Source organism: Agelaius phoeniceus, chromosome 2 (assembly GCF_051311805.1).
Source record: "Agelaius phoeniceus isolate bAgePho1 chromosome 2, bAgePho1.hap1, whole genome shotgun sequence".
NCBI lineage: Eukaryota > Metazoa > Chordata > Aves > Passeriformes > Icteridae > Agelaius > Agelaius phoeniceus.
Genome location: NC_135266.1, coordinates 93,092,037 through 93,117,146, shown reverse-complemented (window position 1 = coordinate 93,117,146; position 25,110 = coordinate 93,092,037). Strand labels below are relative to the sequence as shown.

Here is a 25,110-nt window from a genome sequence, read left to right as displayed (position 1 = left end):
GGAAAGGGTTTCCTTTTGACTGGGGAAATAGAACCCCCCCAATAGAACCCCCCAGGTATATTTTCTATACCACATCCATACCACTGTAGCCAAACAGGTGGGGTGGGGAGGGTGTTTACTAAGGAGTGCACAGTAATAACCAGAATAGGACCTGTCCCTTAGCAGACTGTCTAGAACTAGTGCTCCTAATGGTCCTCTGGGATGAGTCACAGGTGTATGTCAATAAAATAAAATATATTGTTATAATGTGATTTGCTCCTTTTTTTTCCTATCTGTGGCCTAGTCACCTTCCTGTGACACTGCAGTAACTAAGCAAAGGACTATACCTCCAATTTCTGCCCATAAATTGCCACAGAGGCCAAGAAAATTATTCCAGCTGTACGCAGCTATCGTCAGCAGCAGATGTGGCCCCAAGTCTGGCAGAGCCAGCAGAGCTGAAAGAGAGTGAACTGGTGCTTAGTTTTTCCTCACCAGAAGAAATTCTTACTCAAGGTGCAGTTGCAAAATCTTAAAGGCTGGTGAGGGTGTAAGACGCAAAGGAAAAAAAGCCCAAATACATCCTCCCAGCAGGAGCTGGCCAGGGCTGCTGAAATTGGCAGTGCTGACCCTGGAGCAAGCATTCCCAGGCACGGAGGGTGTGTCCCCCATGGCTGGAGCCGTGCCAGTGCTCACACACCACAGCGGGATGGGGGACCAGGAGCTGCTGCAGGAGCAAAACCGCCCTTGGCTGGAGGGTGGCACAGGAGACACAGACCCCACCGAACCCACATCTTCCTGCCGCCCTCTCCCCCTCTCCAAGCACCGCCTGCTATTCGTGAATGAATTACCTCAATCCCTCTTAAGCAGTGTACTGACCAGGAAAAGGGCGTGGGGATTATGAATGGAAAAATCCTTGAGTCTTTCAGCCCTGCAGTGTGGCTACAGTTACAAGGAAAACAGGATACCAAGCGGCATATGGGGAGGAGGAAGAAAAAAGGAGCAGAAACTCTAATGACCTGCAGGGATTAACTGGGGAGGAAGAACAAAGTGCTGGTGGTGAATAGGCACAGCTGGCCCAATGACCAGGAGAGAAATGAAGGCACACAGCAGTGGTCTGCACAGGGGAGGCACAACATCGAGGGAAAGAGCTGCTTCTGGGTGATCAAGGGCTTGTAGACATGAGTGAATGTAACTGTGAGAGGGTATTACAGAGTAGGGAAAACCTCCTAACACTGACACATAGTACCATGAAGAATTGCCTTCTCAGGGACAGGGTGGGAGGCAGGCTTCCTGGATATTCAAAATCCATCAGGAGGTTACTCTGAACGGAATGGTTCTGCACTGGCCACTGAGACAAAGACAGAACCACCTCACCAGCCTTCCCATGTCATTATCAGGTGATGCCTTTTAAGCCACAGAAAGATTCCCTGGAAGAGTTTGCTGTGTTAAAGGAAAGCATAAGTGCCAGCACTCACTACAGCAAGGGACGACCATAACCAGCAGCTGGAGTTTAAATTGGATACTAGAGCATGTGGGAAGAAAGGCCACTTGAAAATCATCCAGCTGAAAGATTTTCCAGTACGAAAGTGTGCGTTTCACAAAATCAAAATGTTTCACCACAATGCATGGCTTCTGTTCAATTTTTCAACCAAACACTAAGATACACTCTTTCTAGAAGGTGAAATATATTTACTCCTTTATTGTTATTTTTAACTTAATTAAACCTTTTGGAGATTTTTTATTTAGGGGTAGTTTCTCCTCTTTTATTCCAGTTCTGGGTGAAAGGAAATCTTGTGGTAGGGGAAGATGGAGTACAGTACAGTGCAAAAGAGGAACCAGCTCTAATGGTCATTGAGTGATATCATCAATGCCTGCCTAGTGTTTGTTCCTCTCTGTACACTTCTGAGGATGGCAGCACTGTTCCTTGCAAGCTGAAGCCCAGAATATTGCATGTGTTTCTTGTCAATGAATGAGAAAAAAGGAGGTGAATGTCCTATGGTTTGCTTTTCAACCCTCAGGACACAAAAACCCCCTCATTTGAAATCTTGCTTGTATGTCACGTCCCCCATTGTGAGGATAAAAACCTCAGCACAGCCTCACAAAATGTGCTTTGCTTATGTCAGCAAAAATCTAAGCCCTCAGCAAGGAGTCATGAATTAACAGAGGATAAGGATCATTCTCATCCCATAGGTGCAAACAGGAGGAACAGAAATTTTTTGGCAGCCTGAGTCATGTACTGAGATAGTGGAAGACCTAAGGTTAAGAGACAGTTTTCTTGTATCTCAACTCCTGGCAAACAGAAACTTACCTTCAAAAATTCAGAAGTTGGTAAAGCATGCAGAAATTGGAACTGGTTTGTCAGAATCACTGACCCATAAAGTTGAGTTGAAAATCTCACACAAATGTGTTTTTCTGGAAGAGGATCAATTTGCCCCAAGCTTCCACCAAACCAGAAAGAATCTTCCTAACAAAAGTCCTATCCTAAACCTGAGCATACAGGCTAAAACCTCAGGAGATTTGAATCAGAGATCGCAGATCAGATGGTCAGAGAAACCTTTTGCGTTGTTTGTCCTAGAAGTCAGTTGGTGCCATAAGACCAGACTTCAGTAACCCTTTTCCTGGGAATGTTTGGAATTGGTCCTGTGCTTTGTGGCTTGGTGTCACTTCTATAATTCTTTTCTTTTTTTCCTCTTGAATGGTTGTGTCATAGCTTAATACCACAATAATAGCAAGACTGTATCAAGGGGTCATCTATGGAGAAACTGCAATATTTCTGATCATTTCAGGGAAGGGAGGTTGGGGGTGGGGGGTGGGTGAAGAGAGGCCTGAATTCCTTGCAAAAGATGGTCTTTCTATTTACATATCAGTTATACCACACTTCTTGCCTTCCTTCTTGCCTTCCTCCATCTCTTCAGCTACCCATTGTTTTCTTTTTTTTACCTTTCATTTTAATTTCACAGCACACTCAGTTTTCAGCATAACTTTCTTTCCCTGGAATTCAGACTCAAGCCCCACCTTTGGGACCTGGATGGAGGTTTAAAATCCCTCCCCAGCAAAAAGGCACTTGGATCTGGCATTTACAATTCAGGCCCATATCTTCCAACTGCAGCTCTAAACTGCATCAAAGACTTTTGTTCCTAGCTTTTGTTCCCAGCCCTTGTTCCCTTCTCTGTTCCCTTGAAATGTCAGCAAACATGACGGCTTTGTTGGTGCCGTCAGGGTGGTCTGCCCGCTTCCCACGCCGGCCATGCGGATTGGCCAGCCATGGAGCAGTCAGCAGTTCACTGGGTGTCTCCTCTAGGATGTTGTTGTTCCTCACACCAAAGCAGTGGCCTGAAGCAGCAACACTGCCATGAAATCAACAGAAAACAAATCCACCTCCAGCTGCCCTGGCTGGCACAAGGACGTGCAGACTGTTCCAAACCAGCAGCTGCTGATGCTACCAGGCACACAGGAAAACCATGCTGGGGGCTCAGTGCTCTCCTTGGATATTGGGATGGGTATCCACCCCTTCAGACACATTCCCTGCTTTGTCTGGAGGAAGAGTTCAAATATATGCCTTACTGCTGCCTCCTGAGCCAACTGACTGCAGGGCTATCAGAACTCAGATCTCATGGCTGTTCTAGCTCTGTTGACTTCTCTCAAATCCAAGGGTAGGTGTGTCAGGGTAGGGATAGGGTGGCCAGGCATATCCTGCCCCAGACACCTCCTTAGATGCCCCCAGGACTGCTCTGAGATGACCTGGGACCTTCCTGAGCCATGTTGCTCCCTGTAAGATTGCCGGAGAGTCTGTACTGAGCCGAGCAGGCTCTGCCTGACCTCAGGGAACGGCCCGTAAAATGTGTCTGCCTGCTGTCACAGCATCCCAGGGCAGAGCTCTTGGAAGGAAAGGGGAAAATAAGCTGAGGCAACTAGCAACCACAGGCCATTTCTTTCTGCCCCATCACAGGAAACATTTTTAGCCTGCACTGCCCGGTAAGAGTTGCCCTAGAATTGCTCCTCGGCTCACCTGAAGTGTTTGTACTAAAAGGGATCTTCAGGGCTTCCAGGGCTTTTGTCCTGCTCTCTCTCTGCTTTGCCCACCAATATGGTGCAAAATTTTCATGGCCTCTCAGTTGTTCTGAAATAACATGTTTGGCTTCAGCCTGAGAAGGCTGAGCAGCACTGCTCTACTGAACTTTCCTGGGAAGCATTACGGTGAGGATGTGATCCAATTTAGGAATGAGCTGAGGCTCTTCCTGCTCTCTGCTCTGCATCTCTCAGGTTCAGTTGATATTCTCCTATCACAATGCTCTTTCCCACTCTTTATTTTCCATTAATTGCCTTCAATTACAGAAAAAGGGACCCTGGCCAAAGAGGAATTTTTGCTGCAAGTCTCACAAAAGATCATATTTGTCTGCAGCTTAGTTTCATTCAAGGAAGGTCATTCTGTGTCTAGCACACTCAAATCAGACATGCCTTGTCTTCAGGTCTCCAAAACCTCCTATCCAGACACTGTCATCGAAGCTTTCAACTTGGACACTCCTCTGATCCATATCAACCTCACCAAGAGTTTCTCAGTAATCTGAGAAGCGTTCTAGGCCAACGCTACCTACTTCTTTTGGAGCTGATGGCACCACTGCCTTCAATGTCAAATGCAGCAAATTACAACAGTCTACCTTCTGTTGACAAATCCACCTAAAATTTGATTCTTTTTTTTCATTCTTTGCATCACTTGAGTTCTGGTGCATTCCTTGGACATCCTTGGAATTAAGTCATGGCTCACTCTGGTAGTAACAGGGAAAGTGTGGATGTTGCAGAAACACTTTGTCACAAGGGAGATTTGCAAGTATCCCCATCACACAGAAGTTGCCTTTGATCTGCTGTTTCACTAACCTAAATCATAAGCCCCTTTATGGCTGGGAATACTTTCTGTATATTCAGAGCTGAGTACTTCCATACCAGCTGGCTGCAGTATCCCAGATTTATACTAGTATCACTGAGGTCAGAGGCTGGCCCCATGCCATGCAGGCTGTGCCTCAGGAAGAGCTCAGTGGTAAAAGGCAGCATGCTGAAATGGAGGCAAGGAGTCAGAGGGCTACAAGGTGCTGGAGAAACCTTTCAGAGCCACAGTAACAAAATGAAGACACTCTTCTTCTGACAGCAAGAAAATCCCTTAAACTGCTTGTGTCCCACTGCAAGAGACTCTGTGTATGGAGTGCTTCAAAGGACACACGGAGTGATGAGAGCTCCGTGCTAGGGAAGGCTCGTGGCACAACATACAGACAAAGGGTTTGCTCCTAACTGGATCCCTTGGCTTGCACAGCCCTGCTCCATCCAACTTTGCCACACTGCTCTGCACAGCCCCTTCTACTCCACAACTTCACACACCAGAGGATGCCGGGCAGGGGACATTCAGTGAGGCCAGCTCTCCTCTGGCCCACCTGAGCAGTGGATGAAAGGATCCACATCAATACAAATCCATGAGGAGCAGATGTAGCTGCCAAGGCCTAAAGAACAGTGCCCTGGTCCCCTACGCACAGATGGTCCCATGTAGAGACTGGTTTCACACACAGCATTCTGGTTTCACACACAGCATTCAGGTCATCCCAGTTTCTAAGAGAGCTCTGGGCAGAGATGGGAGATAGTTGTATGGATCCTACACATAATGCACTTCCCTTGATCTGAAATGCTGGGCATGGTGGCATGATTCAGTTGCATAACCTGGTTCATAAATCAGTTTGCTTTGCAGAATGAAAGCAGATATTTGGGGGGATGATGTCCTGTTGGACTAGGAATGGAAGGGGAGATGGCAAAGTGGGTGGGAGTCACAGTCAGGTGTACACAGGCAAGCTTGTCCTGCTCAGAGAAAACTAAGGAAAAGTTGCAAAAGATAGTGGTGTTCTCAGGAAATCCAGTTTTGAATCTGGCTTGCCTCACCCTGACCTGAGACTCCTTTATAAATTACATCAGGAAGGCAGCACTGGCCAACAGAACACAACAGCTAATCATAAATGTGAAGAATATCTATTATGTGCTCAGCTAGTGACATTTTAAAGCCTATAATTTTTTGCATCTGCAGTCTCCTGGCCTGTAGTATTTATTCTCTTTTCCCTTGGAGCCAAGCTAGAGACAGACTCAGATAAAAATCCTGAGATGAACACCCTGTATTTCAGGGAAATTGAAGTCAGGCGTCTGTACTTCAAATTCAGCCCTGATCAGAGCAATCTGAGAAGAGTAAGTTCAAGAAATGAACAGGGCTTCAGAGAGGCATCTTCATCTCTCATTTTGGCCAAGACACAGCAAAGGCTCCAGAGAGCTCCAGAGTGTAATCTAGCAGGCTTCTGAGATATGCAAAACTCAAATCCAACCCAAGTCAGCTTTGTGGGCCTCTAGACCTTTGCAGACAACAGGCACAAGGTCTGTTTCTTCTGACTTCAGGTTTTGTTGGGGAAATTTCTTAACTTCAGTTTGGTAGCACTTGGGTAACGTCCATCCTCCTTTACACAAAAGCCTGGGCACTCCTGATAGGAACCTTTAGAGAGGGTTTGAAAAAAAGCCATTGGAAAAACACAAATTCAGGAAACAGGAATGCTATAACCTTGCTAGTGCAAAGGCAAAAGCCATTGTGTGCACACAAATTTGGAAGCAGCAATGGCAAAAAACTTTGAAGGAAAACAGCAGTGATTTTTATTATTGCCTTATATGAGTTCGGAATGTTGCAAAGTTAAACAAAGCAATTATAAAGCTGGGTATTTAAAAATACCTAATGTTTCACAGTCTTCTTTGAGATGAATCAGGTATCCAAACATCTGGGGATTGCAACATCCATCAGGAAACACAGACAGATGAGACACATCAAGACAGGAAGGTTTAGGGCTGCCATCGGAGAGACAAGGAACAGCAGGAGATTCCCGCAGCTTCTTTTGGGTCAGAAATGTTAGCTCTACATGAATGTGTACACTAAACAAAAAGAGGAAGAAAAAGAGAGAGCTAAAAAAGGTTTTTGCAAGTCTCCTGCTGTTCTGTGTCTTTCTCACTTTGCTCTGATCTCTCTGTACATGTCACTGGCTGGCAGGATGACTGCTTCCTGATTCATGATTTCATATTTAATTCTTTCTATATAAAAAGAATTTAAAGGAAATTATTGCAAATAGTTTGGCCACACTGCATCAAGTCACTGGAAACTATTTCTTTATCCCTGACATTCTCTTTTTCTTTTTCCCCCCTTTATTATTTTTTCCCCTTTAAGAGAAAAGCTAGATGCTTTCCTAAACACTTTCCAGACTTGAGCTATTCACAGATTGCATGTGGAAGGCAAATACAGCCCAGGCTTGGAAGAAAGACTCCCTCATGCTGGTCACCCCAGTAGCTTGGGGCATTGCAGGCGGTGTCCTCAGCAGTGTTTCCTTTCAGAGGGCTGTGGCTGCATGAAAATGCTTTGGGTGTAGCAATCCTGTGCTCATCCCACAGGCACTTCATGAAAGAGGCAACTGTTCCATGTTGGGAATTCAGAGAAACCTCTGGCCAGCAGTGGCTGCTGGAGGCACCCTGATTAAAGCCCCATTGTTTTGCCCACTCCAGCTAAATTGCTCCCTGATGAAGCCCCCGTCTGTCCAGTGGTTTGGGGAGAAGTAAATAAGTAAATAAAGTCGTTGCTGGGAATAACAAAGACTGGAGGAAGCAAGGAAAGAGGAAGCAACCAAAGAAAAAATACTTTAATGCACTACATTTCTCAAAGGCATATGTCCAGGAATTGGGTTTCTGGACTGTGTTTCTTTTGTCTTTCTGACTCTGGATCTTGCTGTACTAAGGGCTTTGAGACACTAACAAACACTTTGCAAACACAAGAAGGGGTGTTGCAGGAAAAGGGCGTTGAGATTCATACTTAATCAAACTTCCTTACATTTTGATAGCTACAGTACTGCTGTACAAGTCCATCATCTCTTTGCCTTTGCAGTTCCCCACAGCCAACACAGCTGAGCCACACTTCAGGCCATGACCTGTATCCTGATTTTAGTATATGGTTGACCTGTTTCAGAGAGAAGAAAACTCCAGGCTAAGTTCATATTCTTGCACAGGTGTGTCTCGAAGGAGGATGAACTGAATGATCTAAAAGCAGGACCTTGCTGGACACTGTAAAATCAGAGAAGTTTTGATTCATAGCACAGGCTTCCAAAGCAAAGGAAGCTGAAGCACCACATCCTTCAGCAGGTGATGAAGATGAGCACATTTAAACATTGAGAGCTTACCCAAGCAAGGCAAAGCTGCTCTTGTCCACATCCATAGACTTTGGAACTAGTCAGAGACTGAAGCTCATTTTAACATCAGTTAGGCACCAAAGGGGGAATGAAAAAATGTAGTTAGCTGATTTAAAAAACCCATCACTTGCAATGTAGTAACTCAATGCCATCTCCTTTGCACTTCATAAAACCAAGCTTGTTCCAAGAGCTGAAACAAGTCAGAAATTATTCTTTTACCGATTGCTCTGTCTCACTTTTGGGTAAATATCTGGAAGAGGAGTTTTGTATAACAAGCGTGGTCAACACTTTGAGCATGTTCCTGTCTATTCTTCAGCTGTCTGTACCCAGAACAGTGTCTCTTCCTCCGTAACACCCCCACTAACAAAGCTGCCACGATGTTGAATTTTCTTCCCACTTACAGCCCTCTCTCTTCCACCATTCATTAGCAGTCTCCATTTGTTCCAATACAGTCAGTTTTGCCCTCAGACTAGTTTTTCCAGCCGTCACCTCCTCCCTTTCAAGCATGTTGGAATTTCCTCACATGCTTTTCTCCATACTACTTTTGCCCTTATTCCCTTTTCCCATTCATTTCCTCCAGTGTCCTTTTCCATTTCTCTGCCACACTTCTTTCCTCCCAGCTGTTTCTTTGGATGCATTATCATTAGCTTCTATCCATAAATTAAGGTTGGGCCTGGACCCAAAACCAGAAAAAATCAAAGTTGCTTCAGGCAACTTGTAAGGGGCAGTCCTATCCATGAGTCAGTAATGAACCCATCCCATGGTGTGCAAAGGGAAAGCTGTGTTATTGCATATTCTCCCTTCTAAATCAGAGACTATAAAATGAAGCCTTGCAGAAATTCTTCATAGCGTTTTTTTATTTTTCTGCTTGGTTTCTTTTCTTTTTTTTTTTTTTTTGCAAGATTAGCAGGAGCAGCCTGGCCAAGCTCCAGTCTAGGATAATCTCTTCTGCTATTTCAGATCCATGCTGAATTGTTTTTTCCATTTCCTAAGCCCAGAGGTTAGATGGTAAATGGCTGTCATGTTCTCTTCAAAGCTGAATTGTCATGTTTTGGGGCAGAAGCTTTGCCAAGTCAGAACGAAGCATTCTGGGCATGTGATGCCACCCTGGTGCTCCTCACACCTCCCTCAGAGGCTCTTGGTATTGAACCTGCTGAGACAGGCAAGCTGGGTGAGTCCAATCCTTCCCTGCCCTCACTCTCACCCAACGTGTAACTCCCCAGAGCTGCAAGAGCCCACTTTTCACTGGGTGATGAAAACAGCTAGGACTCTTCCCATTTAATAACAACAATAATGGGAAATTTGCACCAAAAAGAAGGTGATACCAGCATCATTTAATCACTGAGGGAGGTAAGATGTGGAAAAAGAAGGAATGCCCTACGGTCTCTCATTGAGCCAGGCAGTGGCAGGAGCAGAGCTTGCCACAGCCTGTGGCATGCCATGGATGGGACGCCTGCCACCTCCTTCATGCAGTTCAAACTCCAGTCTGAGCAATTCAGCCCTCACTGGTGCACAAATGCTGGAATGCAAAGAGAAAAGAAAAAGGTGTGCTTTTATGCTGCTTACATCTCCAGCAGGTCACCAAACTGGATGAGGGATACAGGTAGCCAAGCTGAGGCTGCAAAATCTCCCTCCACAGGTGAGCACCCATGTTCCCTTGTAGCCACCAGCCCTGCCTCAGCACAGGGCATAGAGTGGGTGGCACTGCCTGGGGTGCACACTGAGCTCTTCCCAATATTTCAGACAACTGTGCTGCTGGTAGCTCACGAAAGCACTCAGCCAAAACTGCTGACACGTGTCAAATTCCCCAAGCAGCGTTACCGGGCCAGCCAAGGGAGTTTGAGGAGCCATCTGGCCAGGGACACGGAGCCCACGTGTCAGGGAGTGGCCTCTTGCTCCCAGGGCTGGGATAATTGGACATTGTTCAGCATCTGAATTGTCGCTCTGTTGGCTGTGGGCTTGTCTGGTAGGGACGAGCTAATTACCATGCAAACTGCTGAGGGGAGGAGAGGGTCAGGGATGGCCCTCACGCTTCGTCTGCCCCACAACAAACAGGAGGGTTTTGTGCCCCCACAGTGCCCTGAAGCAGAGAGGGGAGAATGGGTGGGAAAGCAGAGGTGAAGGGAGAAGCCTCTTGAACGCTTCCTATTCAAACACAAACACGGGACCCCTGTCAAACCTGGGAGCGGATTTACCTGCCATACACAGAGTTTTGTTTGCAGTCAGTTCCTTGGGAACCAGCAAGCAGCCGTCAAATTTGCCCAGAGATCTCAAAGCTCATGGTGCCACGCTTGTTACCTTCCCTTCCTTGTCCCACATCAGCCAAGGTGCTGTTTTTCACCACCACAGCCCAGCCAAAGAGCTGAAGGTACTGCAGAGACAGGGCTGCACTGAAAGTCCCAGCCTCCACCCTGCCATCATCACAAGGTAAAGTCAGCAGCGCTGCTGCTGCCAGCCACTCTTGAAGGAGGCAGGACTGGGGAAAGGGATAGGAATAAGGCATGTTACAAGCTACAATATCTTTCCTTAACCACAAGAATTGATATCAGGTGCACCTGCACTGTTCCTTGAATCACAACTACTCAAAATCTTTTCATACCCTGAAAGCATGCTCTGTCAAGAGGCAGGAACACATTTTTCTAATTTTTCCATTCTCCTAAAGAAAACATGCACGTGTCTTTCCCCTTTTTCTACCAAAGCTCAATTAGATTTGCTTCACAGGTATATAATGTTGTAAAGAAAAGCCTTGCAGTCACCCTTTGTCCATCTGCTAAATCCTTCCACCATCCTGCAGCGAGTTCAAATCTGCAGTGAGAGATGCATGAAAATCCCAAACAGGGAACCATCATTAGGGCAGGGGTATGCCTCTAAAGCCCTTAGGATCCAGAGCTGCAGTTCACATCTGTTTAATGCCCAAAAGCTAACATCAATAATTTAATGAGTGCCTTACGTCCTGAAATATTTCACAAACTGCAAAAACAAGACTCACTCCACCCACCTCTAGGCTGGGAGGTGGCAGCTGTTGAGCCAGGCAGAGCAGCACTACGTGACAGTTTAGGACACTGGATAAAAAACAAATCCTAGCTCCAGCAGAAATTTCTTCTGCAAAGAAAAAGACACAGCACAACATGTGCATCTGTAAAAGAGACCCTATGCTCTAGGAAAGAAAAAGATAAACCAGGGATTTTTTAAAATATTGGGGTCCTTGTTTTACCATGTGCCCAAATGGTAACATTTCCCCAAATGATGCCTAGACAGCAGCTTGACAGAGCTGATACTACGCTTGCCATGTTCTGAATCACCCACCCCATTCCTGTAGCAGATTTTTTGGGCCACTCCCATGCAAGCACTAACCAGACATAAAAATCTGCTTGGGGTGTAATTGCTGCAAGCGTGGCTTAAAGCTGAGCAGCAGCACACTTACAGAGCTGCCATGCTGAGGGGCCTCACTAGTATCCAGTTAATCTCCTCAAATCTCATTATTGCAGCAGAGTGACAGATGGGTGTTTTAGCAGGATAGAAATTAGGACTAATTAGGACTCCTAGGCCTCCTTTGTGTTTGTCACATCAGCTCCTCCCCGCCTCAAGCAGGTTTGTGAGCAGTGATGGAGGGCTGCCTCTAGCACCGTGTTCTGCCTGCCACCCCGAGGAGGACAGCAGGCACTGGGTCACCTACACCCACCTGATCTACAGACGGGGCTGCAGGGGATTCCATTCCTTATCTAGGTTCTGGCAAGTCTGGAGGGTGACCCCAAACTGAAGTTACTGGGATATGGAACTGAATTTCCTGGCTCAGCTCCCATTTGTGGCTTTATGCAGCGAACCTCAGGCAGCAGTGTGTAAGTCACTATCAAGCCAGGAGGGAAGAATGATGGACCCAATGGATCAAGACCAGCTCTTCTCATTTACTGCTCCTAAGCCTGCCTTGGGCACAGAGCTTGATGTATTGACTTTGGCAACATGTGCATACTGCCATCCTGGCAATAAAGTTATCAAAATGGAGAGAGAGGGGGAGGGTAGTACAGGGGGAGGTAAAAAAAACCAGCTAAGCAGGGGGAACTGAAAACACTCGAGGGAAGGGAGAATCCTCCATGCCCCCTCTGGACCCCTGCACCATCACCTCAGGCCAAACCCCATACTCTTCTTAGAGATTCCAGGACATTTGTTTTAACTTTTTTCTTTTTTTTTTTTTTTTTCTGCATTCCTCCTTGTTGTACTTCTGGTTTTCAGTCAGGACTGGAATGGAGAGAACAGGATTACAGAAGGAAGTCTGTTGCTCTATTTTTCTGGCTTGATTAGAAGCAGAAGATGCAATAAATCTCACAAGAGAGTTTGTTCTCATTTAGCCTCTCATGTATCTGAAATTACCTGACCAGAACAAGGGTAAGGAAAATGCACTACCAATTGGAGCACACTGAGAAGATAAAAACAGAAAGAGCAAAATGGTGAAGCTGTTTCCCTCTCTGATTTTACACAAAGAAAGTAAACAATTCAGTCCCACTGACAGCTTATTTATTTCACATAAATTGCAGCAGAGATGCAAGGGCTCAAGAAGGAAGCTCACCCTGCCTGATCACACCTCTGAACCTCCTGAGGTGTGACTGCCACCACCAGCAGCAGCAGCAACACAATGGGAGAGGAACAGAAAAACCAGCACTAGTTGCACGGGCAGCAAAGGGTTTCCACATGCTGGATGGCTCTGTTGTGCTGCCAAGCTGCCTGTCTGCAACAGGACTGACGGTCACATTCACTGCTGAAATGGTAAATGCAGAATGTATCAAATGTATCAAAAATATCCCAACTGAAATATTCAGCTGCAGATAAACACACACACACATACAGACACTCTTCCTCCCAGTGTTCTGTCTGCTAAATCAGCATTTTTTGATGAGCCAGTGAATATAGATGGTGAGTACAGGCACAGATCCAGCCTGGATTCTCAGCCTTGCATCCCATGTGTATAGAAAATTTATGAGCATGTTCAGCATCTTTCAGGTAAAAACACAGTATCAATGCCACTGTGCTTAGTGAACACCAGCCAGGGCATCCTTAAATGAAGTTTGTATCAGAGAAGCTGACCTGGTCTCCTGTCTGATGCTCTTCAGGAAATAAATTACACAACTTAGTTATATCAGGAATATCTGCTGGCCATTTGGATGTTCAATCCCCATTCTAGAGATGCAGGTATATCTCCTCTAACCATTTCCTCATGTCATAGTATCTAATGACATGACAAAACAAAATACATTCACCTTCCCAGACTGACGAGAGCAAATAAAGGGCATGAGATTTAAAGCGAGTTTTGCATTGGGTTTGGCGTTTATTTTTTGTTCTTTCTTTAACTCCTCTGTACTTTATAGAACTAAACAAAGCCTCCTGTTCCAGATGATCAATCTTCACGCTGCTCCTGGCCCCAGAGAGCACAGGAGATAATAGCATTTCCAAAGGCATTTAGTTAGCTGAGCCCTGAGTGTAGAAGAGGGCAGTGAGGAGCTGGAGACAAATTGCTATGCACCCAAGTCAGCTGCTCAGGGCATATTTCTAAGAACAGCGGACACAGCTGAGAATCCAGCAAAGGGATGTGAGTTTCCCCTCCCCTTGCTCGATCCCTGTGCTGGAGATATAACACAGCTTCTGCTCCCCTTGTTCCCAGTGCCTTTCTGCTCTCCCTTGTTGCCATAGAGGCTGGTATCTGGGACTTGAAATGTGATGCTCCACTTGTGAGAGTGGGTGGAGAAAAAGCAAGGTTTGCATTATTAATAATTTTCCCTACTGTATCCATTTTGACAGCAAAGTTTCTCACTCTCCAGTCTGCTGGACATGCTTTGGGAGAAAGAAGCTTGGCCACAATGCCCTGGTTCTGTGCACTGTGGCTTTGGGGGAGGAGAGGGGGACAAACACCACCTGAGAAAGGTGTGCTGCTTCAATGCATTTTTTGTAGACTTTCTATTAAGCCAAAGCTCTGCATGGCTTTTAGAAGATGCAGCAGAGCAGTGTATTATATAAATTAATTTATTTGGGCTGACCAGCAGCAAAACTTCAGAAACCATTGAAGAACTGGGGCTCTTTTATGAAAAGACAATTCCTTTTGGGTATTAACCAGGGCAGAAAGAGCATTAAGCAAGGTAGAAAGGATCCTTTACAATGTCCTGATTGCACGTTACTTATTGATTGAATTGCCAGCAAAAACTGGAATACCAAGGAAAATCTCTGCTAGTAACTGCATAGATTACTAAGAACATCAGAAGAGTTAGGAGGTGAGTTGCCAGCAGGTTGAGGGAGGTGATCCTTCCCCTCTGCTCAGCACTGCTGAGCCCACAGCTGGAGTCCTGTGTCCAGCTCTGGGCTCCACAGTACAAGAAGGACTTGCTGGAGCAAGCTCAGCCCAGGGCCACAGAGATGATTAAAGGACTTGAGCATCTCTCATGTGAGGAGAGGCCAGGATCATCTTCTCCTGTATAACAGAAGGATCAGGAAGGATCTATCTGTTTATGAAGACCTGCTGGAAGGGAATGAAGAAAAGGGAGCAAGTCTATTCTCAGCTGTATCTATTGACAATACAAGATACATAAATTAAAAACCAGGAGATTCCATCTGAACACAGTATTTTTTTACTCTGATGGTAGTCTGAGGCTGGATCAGTTTGCTCACAGAGGTTATATCCAAAATTCTGGGGAGATATTCAAAATTCAACTGGACACAGTCTTGGGCAACTGGCTCAAGCTGACCCTGCTTGAGCAGAGGGTTTGGTCTAGTTAATCTCAAGAAGTCCCTGCTCAGAAATTCTGTGATTCTGTAACATTTTCTACTACTGTTAAGGTAACTCTTCCTACATGGACATTAACTCACCTAAGTTGAGGCAGCCATGCAGCCAACTTGACATTGCCTGGAACTGAGTCTGTCACACCCATCATCAGCTGGTGACACCAGGATGGAAGAAGGCTGGTTTGAACCTAGGCCAGGTGGCTGCTCCCAGATGGGAACACAGCAACTGAGCTGGAGGAACTGAAGGCAACTGCAAAAAGCATGAGTTTTGCTCTTCCACTTTTGATGCACTGTTAAAATCAAAAGGGCCCCCACTCAGGTGAAAATGGGGAATCTAATCTAGGTTCAGGGTCCTATTCAAGGCAGAGGGTAGAAACAGAAGAGGACTGGCACTTCCCTGTGCACTTAATGTGCCACAAGACTTGTAGCATTAGGGACTGAACTCCTCGCTGTCGCACACAGAGGTAGCAGGGATCTGGCACTTGAGTGAGTGTGAAGGTCAGTACTGGTAGCTATAACTTCATTGTATGCAAAGGCCCCAGCATCTGACAAAAAGGTAGATTTTAAGTCCATGGTTAAGTACTTTCATATCTGCAATCACACTGGTGCAGAAGATCAGAAAGTCTGCTTGTGGTTTCAGATAAAGGTAGAAAACAGAGTCTACATTATTGAATTAAGTATGAAAGTTATAATAATACAGTCAGCACAGTTGCACAATGTAATTTCATTTAACAATAAATTCAATTTATGCTACACTGTTCTCTGTGTGCATTGTAAACATACTGCAGATTTTTTTGCTTGGGGTTTTTTGTGGGTTTTTTTGTTTCATTGGTTTGTTTTGGGTTTTTGTTGTTGTTGACAATGCAAAACACATTAACTAAAGTTATCAGCAGAGAAGCTGAAGGCTCTGGCATGCAAGCAAAGGACAGCTGAGGCTTGAGGCTCTGGGAATGTATGGAAAGGAGCCACTGGTAGGCGGCTAGGAACACTAGTTGCCCTTGAAATAACCAGCAGTGCAACCATTTAGCAGCCTTTGCATTTCAATAAGATATCTGTAGGTTGCCATGTCAGAGCTCTAAGTGTATCTGGCACCCTGCTGGTGGTGCTGGACTGGAGGCAGATGCTGGTAGCTCTCCATCCTTTAATCACCCTCCAGACAGAGCTCCAGTCCAAGCCATGATGTGGGCAGTCAATCTGACAGCCACTCCACCCCAGCCCTTCAGAGCAGGGCTGCTTATACCATCACTGACAGGCTGTTTTCATTTCCCTTATTACCGTTAAAGGAGAAACACTGCAACATACATTTTTGGCACAACCCTGCCTGCCAGCAAATGTTGCTGCTGTAGAACTGCATCATATATGCCAAGCCCAAGTTACAGATGCTTTCTGAGCTCTCCAAACTAGAACCAGGCCTGCACCAAAGCTTGGGACCCAAGCACCCCTGACCAATGGGGGCCTCCCAGACTTGCCCATCACTTGCTAGATCAGCCTGTGTTGCACATCCACCCTGTGCAATTCCAGTGTTTCATCCAGTACAGCTGTTTCCCTGAACCTTTGAGAGCTGTGACACCACAAGCAGTGGAGTCCCCACTCCTTGGTTTCCAAGTTCAGATGAAATCAGCTGCTACCAACAAAGAGAAAACATTTGCTAAATCAAAATACGTGTCCTAACCTAAGATCTGCAGGCAAGATGTGATTCATGCTGTTTGCAGGGGGTGGGGGAGAAGGCAGGATCAAAGTGGGGCTCAGTGCATGCAAACCACACATCTGTCTCCTGCAGTGCTCAGTAAGGGAAATGTAAAGCAGCAGGCAACATGCAAGAGTTCTCTGCTAATCACACAGTGCTAGCAATGGAAAGTCAATACAGAACAAGGAGCTGAGCTTGCAACATGAATGTTAAACAACAGTAACACTGTGCCACAGAGACACAAAAATCCAGGTCCCAGGAACCAGAAACAGATTGAGGAAGTAACACAAACATAATCCAAAACAAGAAGGAACAGCAAAGTAACAGAAGCAAACAGATGGCTTCTGTTCCCGTTGTTCCCAGTGTCTTTTTGCTCTCACTTGTTGCCATAGAGGCTGGTATCTGGGACTCAAAATGTGAAGCACCACTTGTGACAGAGGGTGGAGAAAATGCAAGAATTTACATTATTAATAATTTCCTCCACAGTATCCATTTTGGCAGCAAAGCTGCTCATCTCTTGTCTACCGGACATGCTTTGGCAGACACTGAAAGGCCAAGGAGCTGTCTTCGCTCAAAGCCAGCCTAGCTCCTCCACCTGCCAATACATGTACTCAGCTCTCAGACCCCGCTGCCACAGCTCTCCTTCCCTGTACAATAACACAATCCCACTTCTTTCCCCCCAAAACTTCTGAGTTCAACTGTCCCTTCTGCTCCTGTCACACGGATGAGGGGATGCAGCCTTAAATATCCACACAGCCTGCATGACTAGAGCCAGGAATAGACCCCACAAAGTGCAGGCCACGTGGCCTCCCAGCATATCAGCAGTGTGAAAATGTGGATCAGACCCCAGAGCACACCACACACACAAAGAAAGAGGACTAGAGCATTTCTGAGCCAGCCCAAGAGGCCGTTCTTGTCCTGTTCTCCTCCCAGCCCCTGCCACTTCCTTCCTTGAATGGAGACAAGTGTTTGCATAGCCACAGAGTAAGGTAGGTCAGGAAAGAGATCTAGATTGAAGGCAATTTGGCTCCACAAAAAGGTTTCTTTTCAGCTTGATCAGTTCTTGAGACAGAAATCCCCAGTGCCACAGTTTCTAATTTTGAGAGAGGGATGAATACAGCTCTTCATTCTTCTGCAGCAGATTAAATGAGCGTGTGGCATTTTCATTTTTCCACGGGGACTTTAAAAAAAAATAAATAAAAGCTTCGTCTTTTTCCTCCAGTTTGCCTTTAATGATTCTTCAGCAGTTTTCCCAGGACTTGTTGCATGTAGCACTAACCAAAAGCACCTACCCAAAAGTATGGGCATGCCTTCACTTTGAAACATCACTACAGGAAAGATGGCTTAAAAAAAATGTCCTAAGTGAATACAAATGCAGTCTTGGTTGGCACACACTTATTTGTGCTATGGACTTGCATGCACCCTCATGCTCATCCCAGCATGCTCCTATCCCAAAAGACATGCCAGGGTGAGGTAAGAAAGCCACAGGGCCCAGAAAAGCTGTTTCACATCTGTGTAGCAGGTTTAATGATTGACTCAAAGGGAGTCTGTTCTTGAAGCAAGAAATTTTTTTCCTGAGTGACAGGTCTCCTTATCCAGTCATGTATGGACAAGGCAGCTTCACAGTGAAAAGCATGATGACAAAACCACTGTGCAGAGGACAGGGTGCTTAAGGGGCTGTACCAAAACAAGCAAGAAGTATCCAAGCCCACCTTTCCTTTGTACCCAGCAAATTACTGCTGAATTATTATTGCTGCTTTCCCTCTGAACTACCTGCCTATGCTACAGCAAAGTCTTTGCCTACTGCACCTCTCAGATGCATTGAAGAACCTGCCTGTAGAGCCAGGGCTGGCCAGAGCCAACAGCTTTTTGAGACCACTAAAAGCCATAAAGCTGCATCAGCTGAATAGATAGGAAGGGGTTTGGGTGCTACAGGCTCAGGGTGAGAGCCATTGAGGGAGCTGTGGGGAGTGTGGGAGGGGGCTGAGGGGAAAAGCTGAGCTCATTGCATCCCAATCAGACAACATCAGGCAGGAAACAGATGTGGAAGAAACCACAGAGGGGTACAGCAACAGCAGAATTAACTCTCCAGCAAATAGGGGAATCTCAGACACACAGAGATGACCTGCACCATAAGAACAAGGCATCAAGTCTGAGGTTTGGCTTTATGCACACCTGGTAGCACCTCTTAGCCTAATATCTAGACACCAGCATACCAAAAAACCACAGGAAACATTCAGCCTTTTTCCAAGTTCTACCTGGCTCTAAGCATATGAAGCAAAGGTAGGTCTGGATTGCTAGAAGTTCCTATACAAAAGACTCGATTATCTTTTACCATCACAATCCAATTCTTGTAGATGCTGTGTGCATTTCCATTTTAAAGAGTGGAAGTTGTATGTGGCTGTATATCTGAAATCCCAGATTGAATTTCCACAGTTAGAAGCACTAGGAATATTAAAATTTCTTTTGATTTAGCTCCTCTCACTTTAACAGCTTACAACAGCCTCCTGTTACAATACTTTTGTGATATAACCAGAAGCAAGACTGTTCTTTGTGACTGTTTTCTTAAGCAGTTCAGACTGTCCTGCCCCAGCTAAAGATGGTGCACAAACTTGTGCCTTGTCTTCTCTGCTGGTCCATTCGTCACCAGAAAATTACACTGTTGTTATTGCAGTAACTGAGAGCCTGATGTGCAACTCCCACTGACTTCAGCAGAGGCACAATGCATTTTTCTCCTCTGGAAACCAAGCTGGTTATCAAGAGGCCAGAACATGACTTTAATGTTAATCCTTCAAGACTATTATCTGTTAGCCCCATTACACTGATACATTTCAATAAAGTTTGGCACAGTAAAAAGTTTTAGTAAAGGGCCATTAGTACTCACTTCCTTCTGCATGGATGGCTATCCATGTCCAAAGTCTGGGCATGGACACTGCTTTCTAGTGAAGCTTTTATATTCCAAAAGATCACTTGCCTTCAAGTATGGACTCAGTGCTGGAAGTGACACAGGAGGGACTACATAAAATTACACAACTTTTCCTCATTGGTATTGCCAGCCACCATTCCTTTATGTGCGATGTGAGCTTGTCCTCATACACGCTGCTATTTAAGCCATTGTTTGATAATTATGGTGAGGAGGAAGAGAAGTTTATTTTCCCCCGAGTTTCTAGCCCTCTTACCAAAGAAAGACTTGAAAACATAACCCAGATGCACACTGAAGTTTTGGAAAACAGAAAGCGGACAAAGAACCCAGCAAAGATTTTATGTGGTGGTTTTTGTGGCCTGAGTCATGATTTTAAATGCTTGTGTGCACTGATAGCAGTCTGCCCCCATAAGAAGTGTGACCAGTGTCTGTGCAGCAGACAGCAGGAAAAGGCCAAGTAGGGTCAAATGTGGTACTGACAGGAACTGACTTGAAACACAGTAAATTCAACACATCTGAGTGTCCAACCAGCCACCAGACATCCACATCTGCCCACCACCACTGACCTGTGTCAGATCTCAAAGAATCAGCTTGAGGCTAAAGGCTTTGTATCACGTTTTTGGCTCCTGAGCTGCTTCACTGTACCTGCTAAAGTCTTCCTATTTGATCTTTTTTAAATACTTGGTAGTTCTGCTGCAGCTTTTATTGTATTATCATAAAGTTCTTTCTAAGTGAGGCTTAGGTACACGGATCTGGTAAGGGAGACAGCGAGATCTTTGGCCGTCTCTGAAGAGAACCGTAGCCAGTCATTAAAGAGTTACATGGGAAGAGAGGAAATGCTGATACCTTTAGCAGAATATAATTCTCTCCACTGGAATTTGGCAAGAACACAGGGACTAAGGTCCTTACAGAAAGCACAAGCTGCTCATCAACAACCGCAGGCATGTAGGGACTCAAGTTGTGCCTCTCCTCCACAAAGCATCGTGCAAGTAGTGCAGCATCCCCTAGCTGTAAAGGTCATGTACTAACCCTGAGGGGAAAATTCCAAATTGAATCGTCTTCACTAGCCTTGACCACCCCCTGTGCTCCCTTGGCCAGCACCAGCAAAGCAGATCTCAGCCTCTCCTCGCCTGTGCAGCTCCAGTCTCACACAACAGCACTGGAGGATGGCCTAAAGCAAACCTGAGCACGGAAAGCACAACCAATATGACTCACGTCCTGCCGGGCCCACAGCATCTTCTTTTCAGTTAACCCTTCTGGGTACACCTTAAAACCTGCTTGCAGAAAGGCCCACAACAAAATGTTTGCTGGACAGCAGCCAAAAAGCTCTCCTGCTCCTCACCACTCTCAGATACCAGGAACAGTCTTAGAACTTCATTGCTTCTCAGTAGGGAACAACCTGAGCCTGCATCCCACCAGTTAAACACACAGCACAGAAGAAATCAAAGCAGAGAGAAAGCTACAGCTTCATGTCCCTATAAAATCTGCTGCCTACAGGAGCACTGACTTGTCACTGGAAATAATTCTTAGCAGAACAATTCAACTCTCCCCAAGTCAACCATCTCTCATACCCTGAATGCTCTTTTAATTTGGTTGCAAGTTTGTGATGTCCTGGTGACATCTCAACCTTCCTTTTTTCCCTAAGACATCACTTCAGCATTCTTGGTCATTCCTATTTATCCTGAGAGTCCTACTACCAACAAAATTAATATCTCTAATATTTTAATTTTTTTCCCCTTGTCCTGATGAATTGGAACTTCCAATCCAACTTAACTTACACCCTTACCAATTAACCTACAACAACTGAGTCCTTCATTTCTGGATCCCACAGCACTGGGCAATGGGATGTGCTACTGAACAAACAGCAGTACTGCAGAAAGGAAAGGAACTTCCTACTCTCCCCACTGCTCCTCAGCATGGAGAGATAAGTACATTGGAACTGTGAACCATGCCACAAATGAGATTTGAGAAAATGCCCTTCCTTCTTGTTCTCAAAAGACTATTAAAAAAAAAAAAAGACGGGATTTTAGGTAATAGATTTTGCTCATCTGGCCTAATTTCAACTGCAGTTAGTATGTTTTTGCCTTTAAAATTCCCCTTGCTGCTTCAAGTGAATATACTGCCTGTGCCCGCCTTCCCTGCGTTGTTTTCCAGTGCTCCTGTAAACAGCTGTAAATAGTTCCTTCACCACAGAGGTCCATGGTAGCACTGGATGGAATTTATCTGTCTACACCTCACACTGGCAAAGGGACATCAGCTCATTAAGTCTGTTATTTTTTTGACACTTAATTCTATTGCTGTTAAGAGCTATGTAAGTTAAAAGATCCAGTACCTGTTGCAGACAACCCACAATGCAACTGAATGGCTGGTTTTCCCCCATACCTAAATAAATGCACATATATAACAGTTCATCTTAGTGATACATTTACTGCCCTCTTCACTGTGCAATGGAAAGTACTCCTGTTATGCAGCCCATCCCTCTGCCAGTGTGGTTCCACACTGCACTTCATCAGCCATGCTCATCAGCAAATGAAAGACCTGATTGTACAGCCCTGCCTGTACAAAGCTGACATTGCTGCTAGAAGTCTTTTTTTTTCCCCTGAAATAACCTGACATTGGTAAAATTGGTCAATTCAAATTGGAACATCACGCTAAATCGGGATCATAATGCTAACATCACGGATGGTAACAGGCATGTATTTATTTTTTCCTCTTGCTAAACTGCAGGTCCTTCTGCTGGCCAAACTCACAACCACTTCTCTTGTCATTCAACTCACTTTAAGAAAAAATGTTCTGCTACTTCCCTCATCAAGGACTGACCATTTCAAACTCAGGGCCCCCTTATTTTATTGGAGTTACCTCTTGTCTGAGCTACTGTGTTCTCATTCAGTACCTGGGAGCATGAAGGTCAAGGGGAGAAGGAGTGAAAGCCAACAGGCAGGGTGGTGAACATGTTAGCTCAGATGTCTCCAACACCACACACCGTACTCCACCCGATAACCCAGTCTCTGTCCTGTCTCCATCCAGCAGTCCAAGGACAACATTTGAACTGTACTGGAGTCCAGTTCCTCCCCAGAGTCCTCCAAAATTCTGTTGTCATGGACTTAAGGTGGATTTTGAAATCCTGGAGGAGGCAACACTGAGCACCATTCAGATTTCCAAACCTGACTCGCTAAACGCCTGTTACTCCCTTCCACTGCCAGGCAGATGGGAGAGGGCATCACGACTGATGTCAGGCTGTCTTTTACACACTTAGGCAGCCCGAGAACCCCAGCCCAGTCCTTTCCACACACACAGCACTACTCATGCAAGGGTCATGCAGATGCATCACCAAAGCAATCTTCCAACCGCTCATTCATTGTGAGTAATGGGGCAGTGACTCCACTTCCCAGGGATAAGTCAGCTCCAGGCTGTCTAACCCTTAGCTTTTGGAAAGGTCTGGTTTGCAGTCCTGCCAGTAAGAACAGGGGGACACGCGCTTGGCTTTTCTGCAACCAGAGCGAGAATAAAGAAGCATTTACCATCCTGCCCAGAGCTCTCCAGATACTCCGTCAGGTCGCAGCCGAACGCGCTCGCGGCTCCCTTCCTCTTGAGTTTCTGTTTGGCTCCCTTGTTCTTCATGAGGTTAGTCCCAAAAGAGGTTCACCCCCCTCCTGCCTTGCCCCCCTCCCCCCGGCCTCACGCTGGGCGACAAAATTCTTGCTCTTCTCCTCAGACCACCGCCCGTGTCCCGCTCCCAGGGAGCAACATCGGGGGTCCCGTACAGCGTCCAGCCAGAGAAGTAAACATTAATCCCCACCAGATGTTGGGCTGCTCCTGTGGCAGAAGAAGGTCAGGGCGAGAGGAGGCTCCACAGCCCGCAGCAGCAGCGATCATAGCCTGAGCCCAGAAGGGTTCTCATCAGAGGCAAGTGGGTGGTGGATGGGTGCCCGCATCAGAGCTGGCAAGTTGGGGGCAGGAGATGGTGGGGGGACGTCTTTTCCCTCAGCGCAATCCCGGGACCCTCCACAGCCACCTTCTGCGTTTCGTCAGTCGCGCTGTCGCCACTTCCAGCAGAAGGCGTCCCAGTCTGGTCGTGCTCCCCTTGGCTTTCGGAGGAGACTGGAAGTTCAAACGGACTAATGAAAAGGGACTGGGGAAGAGCCTGCACAAGGCTCCTCTTTGGCTCCCCCCCCTTCCCCTCCTCCTGCTTTGGACAGTTGGAGGAATGAGAAACCAGCTTCCTGTCCTGACTCCCGCTCACTCGCTCTCTCCTTTCCCCGTTTTACAAATCCTAGGATAATCCAGCTCAAAAAAATGCTGAAAGGAAGTTAGCTGAGGAGGGGGGCGGAGGACGCTTTTTGGCAGTAAAGTGTGTGTGTGTGTGTGTGTGTGTGTGTGTGTGTGTGTGTGTGTGTGTGTGTGAGCGAGGGCTGAGGGAAGGCGGGCAGAGGAGTTGGGGGAGCAGGGATGGGGATGGGGGAAGGAAGAGGGAAGATTTGCCCCGGCAGATAGCGGACTGCCCGGCACGAAACCCCTGGCGCGGCCGGGCGCTCCCTGCTCTGCAGCCGCAGCCCGGCAAGGGCCGGGCAGGCTCCGGCGAGGAGCGGAGAGGCCGGGAGCCTCTCCAATAAATCTCTGCCTCTGCTCGCCGAGTCCTTCGCTGCGAGGCGCCTTCCTGCCCTCCAACGTGACTCTGTCACTGCAGGATCTGCCTTTCTCTGCAGAGGTGCGGGACGGAGCTGCTGAAGTGCAAGGAGGGGACCGAGAGTTGGGGAATTAAAAGAGAGGGGGAAGGAGGGAAACCTGCAGCTCCCTCCTCCCCGGCAAGCAGAAACAGATGCTCTCCGGGCATCCGAGTTCGCATACTTTCGAGTCAGCTCCCAAAAAAGGTTCCCCCTGACCAACAAAGGGATTTAGATAACGAGCTGAAATGACTCAGTACAGCAAGAAGGGAAATGGGACAGGTCTGCCTTCAGGCCCTGAGCCTTGTCTGTGTCGTTGCCCCTTTCACCCCACAAACACTTTTCTGGTCTAGTTTTCAGTACACACAGATGTCAGCTCATTAGAGCAGTTCCTTGCACTTACCTCACATTTTTCATCCCAGAAATTCAGATTTCTTTACAGGACTGGGTATGCCCACCAGCATACCCAGGGAGACAAAATTACTTCTCCTAAGGCTTCACTGACCCCTCTTACTCTGTGCCAAATGTAGCTGTATGGATCAGGGTTAAAAAATGAACAAACAAATGAAAAACAGTATGTTATAGCTTTTCACTAAAAATCAGGCCAAGGACAAGGAAAGTAGCTTTGGTTTGGAGGAAAATTGGCCAGGAAATGGGGCGAAGGACACACTTAACCCACCTCCCTTCACAAGCCTTGGTTCTGCATTTTCATGGGGCAGAGGAACCCCTCTGCAAACTCACCACCTCACTCACTTGAGATTAATTTTTCAGAGAAATCAAGCTCTGTCTGAGATCTGACCTCTGCCAAAATCAGTTCAGGTTCTGTTGGTATGGTGACTTTTTTTTTCCCTT

The 25,110-nt window shown here is 46.4% G+C and overlaps 1 protein-coding gene across 1 annotated transcript in view; it reads right to left on the bottom strand.

Annotated features, from left to right (window-relative positions):
* ARHGAP31 (Rho GTPase activating protein 31) overlaps positions 1–23,913 on the bottom strand; it is a 60,505-nt gene extending 36,592 nt beyond the window's left edge. Inside the window, exon 1 of the mRNA XM_054627861.2 lies at positions 23,116–23,913. Coding sequence (XP_054483836.2) covers positions 23,116–23,215 — 100 coding nt within the window. The 5' untranslated portion in view covers positions 23,216–23,913. The remainder of the gene's footprint in view (positions 1–23,115) is intronic.
* Positions 23,914–25,110: the final 1,197 nt, after the last annotated feature.